Genomic DNA, 13139 nt, shown 5'->3' with positions numbered 1-13139 from the left:
TAAAAAGCTTTTAAGAAGCTCCCTTAAATACTGACTTCTGAGTCCTCCTCCTCCTACCCATACCCGAGTGACACGGAACTCGCCATTCCTTTTAGAGATGAAAGGCTTCCGTGACTCAGGCTCTGTGCTTCTCCTTGCACCACATTGTGTTGCTCTCTCCTCCTTAGCGCCCTCTCCTCACGCCCCAGTGAAGTAATATCCTCCTCATTTTTGCCCGTTCCACTCACCTGTCTCTTACTCCTTGTTATTTCAGCTCTGTCTTGCCTTCCTAGTCAACAGGTAGTGATGAGTTACTTCTGGGTAACTGTGTGTCCCTTTGGTAGAGCACTGAGTCTGCAGGGAAATTCGGGTAGTTGTATATGTGCACGTTGGTCTTCAGAGCTAGGTCATAAGATCCTGAGACCACGGATGTTCTTACTCATTTCTTGGTGTTTTTAGCTCCTAGCACAGTGCCCTGCTGAACTCAATTGTTACTTTAAAGGTTAAGCATACATTCTGCATTTTGGCTCACACTGATAGTATCTCGGATATTTCTAAATAAGCATTAACAAAGTTAAACTTCGCACGGCTTTAACGTTATTAATCACAAATCCCACTTTGAGAAAGTCTAAATTAAGTAGCTAGTAGTGTGTTTATTATTTTCCTTGTTTTCTACAACAGACAGATTGGTGCAGGGATTAGAATCCACACTCGGTGCCAAGAAAGATGATTATCATACAAGGTCGGGAACCTTGGAAATCTTCCTCCCTCCCACCCGTCCCCATCCCCACCCCCATCTTGGGTTTCAGATAATGGTTCCTTGGGGAAGAGCTCTTCCAGTGCACGGAGATTCTGCTTCCTGTTTAAAACTGTGTGTTGTGTGCAAGTGTTCTAGAACAGGGTGCTCTGTGAAGGACTTGGGGAGTCTGTCTTTGCTTCACCCCGATCTCAGGCTCCTGAAGTGGGAATCGGCTAACTCAGAAGAGCTAGCTTGGTCTCTTAAGAGGACTTATGAACAGACTTGCCTTTCCTTTTCAGGCCCTAGTCGTGGGCTCCTGAGACTGCTTCTAAACATTGTTTCTAGGGTGTCTGTCTCCCTGAGCAGAGTATCCCACTCCCCTAGAAAAGCCTCCAGATCTGCCCAAATCAGGCTTGGTTGCTTACATTTAACTTTGAGGTTGCTGGCACACTCAGCAAATTCCTTAGCTCTTTGAAGGGAAGGTAGAAGTCCACAGTTGTTTGTTACTGTGTTTAAAATCTCTGTTACAAGGGCGCCTGGGTGGCTCAGGTGGCTGAGCGTCTGCCTTCACCGCAGGGCATGATCCGGGAGTTCTGGGTTCAAGCCCCACCTCTGGCTTCCCCTCAGGGAGTCTGCTTTTCCCTCAGCCCTTCACGCAGCTCGCGCTTGCTCTTTCTCTTTCAAATAAATAAAATCTTAAAAAAAAAAAAAACCAACAAACGAAAAACAGGGGCGCGTAGGTGGCTCAGTGGGTTAAAGCCTCTGCCTTTGGCTCAGATCATGATCCCAGGGTCCTGGGATGGAGCCCTGTATTAGGCTCTCTGCTCAGCAGGGAGCCTGCTTCCCCCCAACCCCCGCCTACCTGTGATCTCTGTCTGTCAAATAAATAAATTTAAAAAAAAAATCTTTAAATGACTGCTGTAAAATACTAGGTAGTTGATGTTTATTTATTTATTTAAAGATTTTATTTATTTATTTGACAGATAGAGATCACAAGTAGAGAGGCAGATAGAGAGAGAGAGGGGGAAGCAGGCTCCCTACTGAGCAGAAAGCCCGATGCGGGCCTCGATCCCAGGACCCTGAGATCATGACCTGAGCTGAAGGCAGAGGCTTTAACCCACTGAGTCACCCAGGCGCCTGGTAGTTGATGTTTAAATGCTAAGTTGTGGGCTTCACCTCATAATTGCTGCCATATTGAGGGAAGGAAAGCCATTATGTGTGTGGGGGGGTGTTCAACAGGAAGTATAGTGAGTTTGTTGGGGTGAACTGTGAAGGACTTGGGGAGTGGAGTGTGAGGTCAGGGGATGAGATTCCCAGCTGGAACTTGGAAAATGGGGTGACATGATCACGGGATGTGGGGAGGCCAAGTAGACCATTAAGGCTGTTGACAGTAGGGTGGGTAACTGCAGTAGGCAGCCTTGAAATTCAAACAGAATTTGGCCTTGAAGCTGTAGCTAGAACAGTATGTGCCAGCAAATGGCAAGCTGAGAAGTGAGATTTAAGGACAGGAGATTTCCCAGCTCTGTGAGTACTGGGTGATAGGCGAGTGACTGTTGGAATGTCTTCTGGTATCTAAACATAAAGGACACTTCTGAGCCTGTTCTATTAGCCTCTTTACAGATTCAGGATCTGATCTCAGGGAAGAAACTGGTTGTGGTGGAGGTGAAGCAGATGAGGTCACCAGGGTTCTTCTGCCTCTTGCCTACCCCCAGAAAACTCGCATCATTTTCCCTTCAACAATGAGGTCCTTTGTTACGGCTATATTGAGTAAGGGGGAAAAAAAAGTCTTGTCCAGGGTTGCATTACCTAAAGGCTTTGGGACAGGTACAAAGAAAGTAACACCATAAAACCATAATGGGAAGTGAGCTTCAGAAATAAGCCAGAAGCAGTCACTCTCAGAGAGAGCCCCACAGGATTCTTCTTGTTGACACAGAGAGGTGGATTTGGTAAAGAAGCAGACCGTTCTTGGTGAGATGGATCAGAGCCAAGATGAGACAGAAATGTCGACCGCTCCAGCCAGAATTCCAGAACTTCACCCTTTGTGGTGCACATCACGGACAGATCCCTGGCCCTCTGTCAGGAGCCCTAGGACCTGCCCGCGCACCCCCCAAGAGGGAGATGCTATAGAGAGCTCACTCCATTACGCTGGCCTTAGCCTGTTTGCCATTGCTTGTGCCCCTGTCCCCCTGTAGGCTAAAGCTGTGTTGGTGGTCTTCCTGGGACAAAGATTGGCTTGAAAGAAGCAGGTATACTACTGCAGGTCAGGAAGTCCGGAGGACCCCACGTGGAAATAGTCTTTATGTAGCCCCTGGGGCAACCTCACAGCCGCCTAACACACCTTTGAGCACGTGGGGATCCTTGATTGGCTGTGCACCGCTCTAAAACCACAACCCTGCCTGGGGCCCTGGACAGGAGCCAGGCCTTGCAGGGGCTCCCCTGGTGGGAGTGTTACCTGGAAGTGTCCGTGGATTCTCCCAGCCTTGCTCCTGGGGGTGGGGAACGCTAACAAAGCCCACAGCATTCCCCCTCGTATGTTGTCGTGTGGCACGCGTTTCCTTCCAGTTCTTCATGTCAGCTAGCCTTGACCCCGTGGGGTAGATCGTGTACCCTGCCTTCACCTAAGAAAAGAGCCTCGGTTTTTGCTGTAGGAGTTCCTAGTGAAGATTCTGAACTAGCATAGGAGGGGAAGGATTATGTACCTGTGGGATTAAGGGCAAGGCCTTGCTTTCAGTTTTGCCATATAGCCCAGGAATCTGCTGCCGCAGACCCAGTGACACACATTCTGGTCATTTTATCTTGCCTGACAGGCGAGGAAGCTACAAAGAGCGTGATTCGGTGGGTGCGTCAGGCTGGACGAGCTCACTTGGTTCACTTGGCTTAGGAGCGATGATACCGGGCCTGCCTGTCTGCAGGGCCCATCTGGTCATCTGCTGGGCTCTTTCTGCAGCTCCCAGGAGTAGGGGGCGGCAGTGGGAACGGGACTCTCTGGGAATGCGTGGGACACCCAAGTGTACAAAAAAAGCAGTCTTAAGTGATTGTTGATATGTGGTTGGACATCCTGTCCCTCAGTCTGCGGGTGTGTGCGAAGTGCTTTTGCGCTTTCCTAATATTGAGGCCTGTAGCCAAATGGTGAAAGGCGGCGTATCTCTGGTGCCTTCTCTGCTGATGTGGGGACAAGGATTGCTCTCCGTATGCTCTGTGGCCTGGAGCCGTTGAACCCGCTCTCCTTTGCCAGGCCACTGGATAAGCTGTGGAAAATCAGTTTGTACCAGGGTTCCTGTTACTGGTTCTTGGGCTGCGCAAGGATAGAAACGAGGCTGTATCCCAAAATCAAAGGCACAGACAAGGCTTTACCAGGGTTACAGCTGGAGCTGAAGGGAGACTCAGCGCTAAGACAGATAAGTTAGACTGGCTGGAACAGAAAGGAAGTCCTGCAGCCTATAAGGCTCCTCCTCCGCTTCCCACGCTGGTTTAATTTGCTAATGAGGGGGCGGGGGAAAGAACGTTTCTTGATTGGTTGAAAGGGTCTCGTTCTGATTGGTTGATATTGGCCGGCCATTCCATACCGCCAGCTCACAGTGCTTTCGGAGACCGGGTCCTCTGTTCTAAGGCCAGCATGTATGTGGGGCTGCATCTTGGTTCTGGTAACCGTGGTCCCTGTCTCATTGTAGTGATGAGAACGGCTTAGTGCAGAGGTTCTTAGCTAGGTTCTGTATCGGAAGCCTATACCTATGCACACACACCCTACACATTCCTTTATAGGCGTATACACTTATACATATATACCCTTAATTAGGCCTCCGTTTCATTAGCAGATTGCTCCCCATTCTCACCTAAAATTTTGAGCCACGTGACTAGATGGTGTCACCCAGAGTTATATGCTTGCCCATGCCATTCCTGAGCCAGATCCATAATGAGAAAATGCCACTCTCTCTTTTTGAAATGTGTGGGTCCTCAACTAGTGGGATCTCATGTTTAGTGCCTATAGGGTTTACTACTGTGTCACGTTGAATTGGAACAGGAAGCCCATTCCGGTTTGAGTGTAAAGCTGATAAACTGGGGCTGAGAGGCCGGCGCTCGGCAGAGAGCCAGAACCCAACGACCCCGGCTCACACTGCCGCGTGGGTTCCAGAATCCTTGAGTGGGGCTGCGAGCTCTGTCCTGGGCTGGGACAGGCTCTTGCTCCCACGTGGTCTGGCGACACAGCCAGCCCCTCTTGGTGTCTTTTATGTCTTCGGTGACACAGCTGTTCTTCTCATTTTAGTCTCCTTTTCTGGCCTCCCCACCCCTGTCCTTTCTGTCCCCCGCCTTGACCATCCCGAACTTTGCGATTTGTCCAGTTCTGTAGGGGGCGTGATTTCTTTCGGTGCGTGGAACTGGGTCGTGTGAAATCATCATGACTTCACTCAGTGTGTCTTGTAGGTTGTTATTTTGACCTCACGGGTCATTTTGGTGGGTGGTTGGACTTGCGATAATTCTGAATGTTAACTTTGGAATTTTCTGAATCAAAAAGACAGCTCCAAGTTGAGTGTGGGAGAATACCTCGTGGGCTCTGGTGAGTCACACAGGAAGGAGGGAGAGGAGGACTTCATTGGCACTAATAGGCACTTTGCTTCTTCCCCAGGTCCCCCTCCTGTTTGTTACAGCCCCGGTAGTCCCGCCCCGATTCTGGAAGACCCCAACTACTTTTTCCCTGACTTCCAGCTCTATTCTGGGAGGCGTGAACCATCTGCTTTGACAGTGGAGGCAAACGGTAGTAGCATCAGGGAAAAAGTTGGTAAGTCCTTTTACTGGCATTTCGGTTGGAAAAACAGGATGAGCATATGTTTCTGATTTTTAGCCTTTTGCGTAATTTTTTTTCTGTCCTTGTTTTACAAACCGGCCAGTTGTATTATTGATTGTCTTTTTATTGGTGGGTGTCTTATTCTTAATGTTTGTGCTCTGGTGTCAGTAGACTGTTTTATAATAATATGTGACTCTCAACAGACAGAGTTCTTATGTAGGAACTTAAGAGTCATACCATTTATTCCCTAATTTTTCTCTAATTCCTATATACATTTTTGTAGTATTTTTTTCCAGAACTTTTTCCTCCTCCTCTGCTTTCACTTTTATCTCTTTCTGCAAATAATTGAGAAGTTCAGAAGAAATTCAAAGCTATAGTAGGCAGGGAACTGATTCCTGTGTGAAAACTTCTTGCCTATTTTTGAGGGCATTTGAAATTGGTAAAACTAGAAGGGAATCTTTAAAACCACTGAAGGAGGGGTGCCTGGGAGGCTCAGTCGGTTGGGCATTTGCCCTTGACTCAGGTCATGATCCTGGGCTCCTGGGATCGAACCCCACATCGGGCTCCCTGCTCCATGGTGAGTCTGCTTCTTCCTCTCCCTCTGCTCTTACCCTTGCTTGTGTGCTCTCTCTCTCCTGCTCTCTGTCAAATAAATAAAATCTTAAAACAAAAACAAAACAAAAAGCACTGTAGCGAGGGATCTCCTGGTTCTTGGCGAATGTGCTTATGAAAAGGAAATTCAGTAGTTTTCACGCTTGAGGAGAACCCCTCTCCCCCAAGTCATTATCTTTTGGAAATACATTTGTCTTTTTATTTGCATTTTTAGTCAAGTTGTTTACAATGTTTATTTTTATGTGAATTCGTTTGTGCCACAAGCCTTTCATAACAGTTATCCTGAGGGCAGGGACTGTGTTCTCTTTACCTTCTACCTCCAGCACCTGTCTGAAGGCCTGGATGTAACTGGTTGGTGGGGAAGATTTGCACAGTGAGTGTGTGGCCCACTGAAGCCCACACTGATCTCTTCTTTCCTTGGGTTCTTCATTGCTTATTATAGTTCTTTGGCAATTCATCATACATGGACTTCCAATAACCTGTTTCTTGTGTTTGAAATTTTTTATTGCTGAGTTTTGGGCTTATATCTTAGTTACAGTATACCTTCTTGGGAAGTAGGGAATAAGTTCGAACTTACTACACATGCAGTCTTATGGAGTAGAAATGAAGTCTGCCCATTTCCCAGAGGAGAGAGGTTCAGAGAAGCCAAGTAACTTGCCTGAGGTCTTGGGGGTGTGATTTGGAGGGTGTGGGGGAGGGGAGAGGCAGACCGGTGTGATCAGAGTTCTGGTCATGAGCTTCAGGACCCAGTCTGTAAAGTTCTTGAAGTTGCAGGACAATTATTTTCTGAATGCCTTCTGTGCATCAGGGTTGTGTTCTAGGCACTGGAGAGATAGCAAGTGAAGAGAGCAGATAAAACTCTGCCATCTCGTTCTTGAATTCTGGTAGAAGAGTATAGATCATATATGCAGGGTGGATTGGAAGAAGAGGCCAGAGGCAAGAGATGTGAGGAGGCCATTGGAGACCTCTAAGGCAAGTGGTAGGGAGAGCAGGCACCTGGGAAGTGGCTGAGGGCATGGAAATTAGGGTTGCAGTCTTTTACTATCGCTAAGACACTAAAAATGTCATCTAGTGTCACCTTTTGTCATATTTTAATGCCAAAAAGAGTAAGAGGGATGTGATCTTTCATAGCCCTTGCCTAAAAAAAGATAGAGGCATAAACCTAATGACAAGCATCTGTGGGTACACACGTGCATATGGGTTATATACTACCACCTTTATTTTTTCTCATTTTATTGGACCAAGAAAAACTAGTTTGGCACTTGATCAAATGTGGAGAGAAAAAGAGACAAAGGGCCAAAAGTACATCTGAAATTTCTGTCTGGATGACTTACAGGCTAAGGCTGCCAATTACAGAAAACACAAACAAAAAGGCAACCTTGGGGAAGAAAGATGGTTTGGGGGGAGACGAGGTATTCTGTGTATATGTAGAAACAGAGCCATCATTGCCTGGGATTGTAGAAGTGAAGCTTCTTGGCGATGATTTAGTTCAGTTCCCTCTCTTTACCCATGAGGAGATTGAGCTCAGAGATAGTGATTTGCTCAAGGTCACACCTGTAATAAGTGCTAAAATTTTTACTGTCGTACTGCTATGTAATTTCCTCAATACACTACTTACTAGTGTTGTGAAATGGACAGATTTTCTATTTCATGGCACTCATGCAGGAATTCTTAAATGTTTGATCCTCCGTTACATGCACACTGGGTTCTGTGCACTAGCGAGACCGGGATGGGTTGTCAGGATCCTTGCCTTTAAGAAGCTGAGAGTCTTGGATAAATAATTAGTGCTGTCTAGGGTGATAACGGTTCTAATGGTGATCTGTACGAATGGAGAAGGCGCTTAGGAGGAGGGGTCAAGTCTGCTGGGCTGCAGTGGGACAAGTTATACTCCAGAGTAGCTGTGAGCCCTCATTTGAAGCATGTCTAGGAATTTCCCAAGAAGACCTGGTGAGGTGCATCCCTCTTGGCAGAGGGAAGAACATGAGTGAAATCCTAGAGGCGGGAGAGAACTCGCGTGTCTGGGAGCTATGTGGTCTTAGGTGCTGCTGGACTTACGCACCGAGGGGTGGCCTGGGAGGGGAGGTAGTGGTGGTGGCCTGAACTGTTGCTGGTTCCCCCTACCTGCTGCTGCTAGGGTAGGATGTCAGTTTCATCTTGTAATTCACTACTGAGGAATTTTGTGCAGAGGAGTGATATAGTTAGGTTTTCCTAGTTGAACAGTCTTTCAGGGTAACGTGGAAGATAGGTTGAGGTCTCCCGGGTGGGTTTGGAGGTGGGACCGAGTGTCAGAAAAATAGATAAGAGGCTGCTGGAATTGTCTGGGTATGAGACACCATGGGCTTTGCAGTGTTGTGGAATAAATACAGCTTTTTTTGTAGAATGAGTCAGATCCCGACTCTGGCTCTTCCTACCTCTGTGACCCTTGTCATTCGCCTTCTCTGAGCCTCTCTCCTCATCTGTGAGATAGGGGAAATGATATCTGTCTCGTATGATCATATGTGCCTCATACGATTATCTGAGGGATAAACGAAATAACATGTGGAGAGAATTTAGCACTGTGCCCGGTGTATCATATGTACTTTTAAAATGGCTCTTACGGTTACATTGTGGTTATCAATAATACACTTGGGGACTGGAGGGGAATGAAAAAGGTTAGGAGAGGTGTTTAAGAGGTAGAGTTGGCAGGCTAATACTGGATGCTAGAGGTAAGGGAGGAGAAGGAACTTTGGAAAACGCCCAGGTTTCTAGCTTGGCTAGGAGTAGATGAGGGAGGGATATGGGGTTTGGTGGGTAAGTGCTGGGGGCTGGGAGGACATGTTGAGCGTGGCGAGCCAACGGGCTGTCTGCTGGGGGCGGTAGATGTGGGTCATGAATCAGTCGTCAAAGACGGGTGGCCGGGGTGATGGCCTGGGAGATTCTGTTGAGGGATGGTGGGAGAGCTTTCAGGGCAGAACTGTGGGAAATAACCAGAATTTAAGAGGCGGGTGAAGAAGAGGGGGCCAGAGAAGAAGTGCCCAGAGAGGCAGGAGCTGGAACCAGGGCAGGGGTTGGAGGTGGGAGACCTGGATGCTTCAGGAAGCACTTCAGGAAGGAGATGCTCACCATGACAAGTCTGAAATGCTTCCGACAGGTGAGGTGTGTCATACGGGAGATGGAGTATTCTCGCTGGGCTTGGTAATTAATCAGAACTTTAGGGAGAGTGGCAAATGGGGCATTTGGCAAGTGGAGATGGGGAGTGTAGACTGCTTACCGAGGACAATCAGAAGAGAACAGGAGTACAGATGCACAGAGGCAGTTAGAGGTATGTGGTTAGGGCCAAGAAAAGGGGATTCCTTTTTGTTTGATCTTAGTTTTTTTTTTTGCTTCCATTTTTTTTTTTTTTTTTTAAAGATGGGAAAGATTTGGCATGTTTATATGAGGACGGCAAGGAGCCAGCAGGGAGTTTAAAGGAAAGGGAGGGGGTGAAGGACAGCAAGGTCCAGGAGGAAGCAGGAGATGAGGGAATGGAGGGTAGTAGCCTCGCTGTGACTGGGAGCAACACTTCCCTGAGACACTCAGGGTGAACGGAGGTGGCAGTGTATTTGAAATGTTGTTTTTAAAGGCTACTGTAGCAGGCACCTGGGTGGCCTGGGTGCCTTCAGCTCAGGTCATGATCTGAGGGTCCTGGGTCTGAACCCCATATCAGGCTCCCTGCTGAGCCTCTGTCCCTCTGTTCCTCCCCCCGTGCACTCTCTCTCTCAAATAAATAAATAAGTAGGTAAATAAATATATAAAGTGATAAAATAAAAAGAATAAAGGCTACGGTAGCTACCATGTTAATTACTCAGCATGTAGATCCAGACCCGTGTCCTCATGGCACATCCTGACACCCTTTTCCCTCTGTTTGCCTTCTAGTTGAGGAGCCCCCGTGTCACTTCCAGCCCCCAAGCCTCCTGCGGACGTCAGAGGTGGAGATGAGAGGTTCCGAGGATGCGGCCGCTGGGACAGTGTTACAGCGGCTGATCCAGGAACAACTGCGGTATGGCACCCCGACCGAGAACATGAACTTGCTGGCCATTCAGCACCAGGCCACAGGGAGCGCAGGACCCGCCCACCCCACGAACAGCTTTTCTTCCACGGAAAACCTCGCTCCAGAAGACCCACCAATGGTCTACCAGGCGGCGCGCCAGGAGCCGCAGGGTCAGGAACACCAGGTGGACAACACGGCGATGGAGAAGCAGGTGCGGCCCCCGCAGCCTCAGCAGAACAACGAGGAGCTGCCCACGTACGAGGAGGCCAAGGCGCAGTCCCAGTTCTTTCGGGGGCAGCAGCCACCGCCGCCACCGCCGCCACAGGGGACTGTTGGGCACGGTTACTACATGGCTGGGGCCGGCGGTCAGAAGGCCCGGACCGAGGGCAGGCCCACGGTGAGCCGCGCCAGCAGCGGGCAGGCGCACAAGGATGAGGCGCTGAAGGAGCTCAAGCAGGGCCACGTGCGCTCTCTCAGCGAGAGGATCATGCAGCTGTCGTTGGAGAGGAACGGTGCTAAGCAGCACCTCCCTGGCTCTGGCAACGGAAAGGGGTTCAAGGCAGGAGGGGGACCCTCCCCCGCCCAGCCCGCGGGGAAAGTGCTGGACCCCCGGGGTCCTCCGCCCGAGTACCCCTACAAGACCAAGCAGATGGTGTCCCCCGTCAGCAAGAGCCAGGAGCACGGACTCTTCTACAGCGACCAGCACCCAGCGATGCTGCACGAGATGGTCAAGCCGTACCCCGCCCCTCAGCCCGCGAGAACAGAAGTGGCCGTCCTGCGGTACCAGCCGCCCCCAGAGTATGGGGTGACCAGGTGATTCTCTCTCGGGCCCATGGGTTTAACCTGGCTTTTCGAGATTTCGAGATCATGTTCTCCGCGCTTGTTATTTTCAAGGCGGGTTGGGTATCAGCCATTGGGTTTTTTTATTTTTCCCTTGCGCGTGATACTTAATAAGGCACTTCTGGACCAGAATACATAGAGTGAAACAGAACAGAGATCAATAAAGGATTGTCTCCAAATGTAGCAGAAGGCGATCGGGGATTTATGAGTTGAGGGGAGGAGCCTCGGTCTCTGGCCATCCTTGGGAGCTCTGCCTAGTGGCCAGGCAAAGCGGCAGTTTTCCTGGCTGGCTCTGTGGACAGTGTCCAGACTCCTGGAGCTTATTATTGCCATGGGGTTTTATGGGGCTATTCTTCATTGTAGATTTGAAAGGAAAACGTAGTCTGAATGCTACAACAGTGGAGCTAAAGGGGCCATAGAAATCTTAGAGTTTCACCTCTGTATTGAGCAGATGAGACACTAAAGCCTAGAGAGACGCCTGCATTTTCGAGGTCCGCCGCTCTTGGCCGCTGGAACGAGATTGCAGTGGCCTGACCGTCAACAGCTGTTCCCTCCATGGCCCTAATTCTAATCCTTCTTCCTACTAATGGCTGGATTCGGCAACACTTACAAGGTGTCTCCTCTGTGCAGCCTTGTACCCGGTTTGAGATGAAGAAGGGCTCCTGCCCTCAAGGACCTCATCTCGCTGTCCTGGTGGGACCAGCCCCTGAGCCCATCACTGCTCTGTAGGGTCTGTTTGAAGGCAGTACGTGGAGTGCTTAGAACCAGAGAGATTGTATGACTCACACCCGGAGGCAAGGGGGAGAGCCCCACAGAGGAGGTGACGTCCACACTGGGTCTCAAAGGACCAGTAGGGCTGTGGGGAAAGCATGTGAGGAGATGAGGTATCAGAACACACTGTGTGGGGGGAATGGGCTGGTTTGGTCTGGAACACACCCAGGTACCACGGGTGGGCTAGGGAGTGGTCAGCAGTGGCAGAGATGTGTTAGAACACGGAGCTGAGACCAGCCGGTCAAGGTCTCTGGGAGATGGAGTTTGGAATTTAGCCATAAGCAGTTGGGAAAGCCAGTGTTTCCAGGGAGAGACTCTGTGTGTGTTTATTAGGTTGACTTCAGTGGCGGTCGAGGATGGATCCGAGGAACAGGACCAGAGGCCATGAGGACCTCCAGGGACAATTTCAGTAGTCCAGCTAAGAACTGGTGAGCACGGCCTACGTTGGAGGCCAGTGGTACAGGGGAGCGTTATATGCTGTGAGAGGCAGGAAAGTCACACGGACAGGACTTAATGACTGATAAGACCCAGAAGCTGAGAAACAAGAGGCCAGTTGGAAATCAAACTCTCAAGAGAGAAATTGGGTCTGAAGGAACAAATTCGGGAGTAATGAGCATTTCAATGCTGCCAGGCTTCTTGGAGAGAGGTAGAGCAGGAGAAGTGGAGGCGAGTGACCACTGCCTGTTCTTGGCCATGTCATCCTTCTCACAAAGGGCTTTATCTGTCTGTTTCCAAATCAGGTGAGTTGAGTTTTCCCTGGGGGACCCCAGCGGCTGTGTGCAGAGTGCACCTTGGCTGTACGTCTTCTGAAAAGGCAGTGAGTGGGCCTTGGCAGAGGGAGAGAGCTGGCTTGCCTGCCCTCGGCTTCCCGGCTGCTGACCGTTCCCCCGCGTGTTAGGCTGGGAATGCCAGCTTGGAAGCAGGATAGCACCTCGGAGAACTCTGCCAGGCTGAGGACCTCATTCTCCCCAAAGGCATCATAGTCTGACTGAGGAATCCAAGATGGGGCCTGCGGGGCTCTTGTTTTTTACCCTTTCATAGCTCCTCGAGCCACAGGAGACATTTGAACTTTAAAACTGTCAGGTTTGAAGAGGGGGGAAGAAAAGTCTTCCTGTGTCTGGCATATGTGCCACATTGATTCAAGAGACTTGTTTATAGTCGTCAAGGGTGTTTATCACAGGATCAAATCAGAGTTTGTGATGTTTCACATTTTTTCCTGAACATTTGACTCAGCCTTTCTTTAGAGCTTGCTGGAAGGTGGGGACATCCCCAAAGGAAGCCTTCCTCTTCTCTTTGGCTTTACAGCAATGCATCACGTGGGTCATTTTGGTTTTTTGTCATCTGGCCGTAGGTGAGCTAGGAGGTGGGAAACAGGATAGGGGGCGAAGAGAAGCAGCAGTAAGAGA

General features: G+C 49.5%; 1 protein-coding gene across 10 annotated transcripts in view; it reads left to right on the top strand.

Moving 5' to 3' along the window:
- The window catches only part of AMOTL1 (angiomotin like 1), a 148206-nt gene that overhangs the window by 78989 nt on the left and 56078 nt on the right, over positions 1–13139 (top strand). For 7 of the 10 annotated variants that reach the window (XM_032356419.1, XM_032356422.1, XM_032356420.1 and 4 more), the window contains 2 exons: positions 5343–5495; positions 10008–10935. In XM_032356419.1, coding sequence (XP_032212310.1) covers positions 5343–5495; positions 10008–10935 — 1081 coding nt within the window. The remainder of the gene's footprint in view (positions 1–5342; positions 5496–10007; positions 10936–13139) is intronic. The other 3 variants (XM_032356427.1, XM_032356429.1, XM_032356428.1) reach the window with 1 other exon arrangement.

The sequence above is a fragment of the Mustela erminea genome, chromosome 9 (genome assembly GCF_009829155.1).
Source record: "Mustela erminea isolate mMusErm1 chromosome 9, mMusErm1.Pri, whole genome shotgun sequence".
Classification (NCBI taxonomy): domain Eukaryota; kingdom Metazoa; phylum Chordata; class Mammalia; order Carnivora; family Mustelidae; genus Mustela; species Mustela erminea.
The sequence above is the reverse complement of the archived record's forward strand: the minus strand, read 5'-3'. Positions and strand labels throughout refer to the sequence as shown.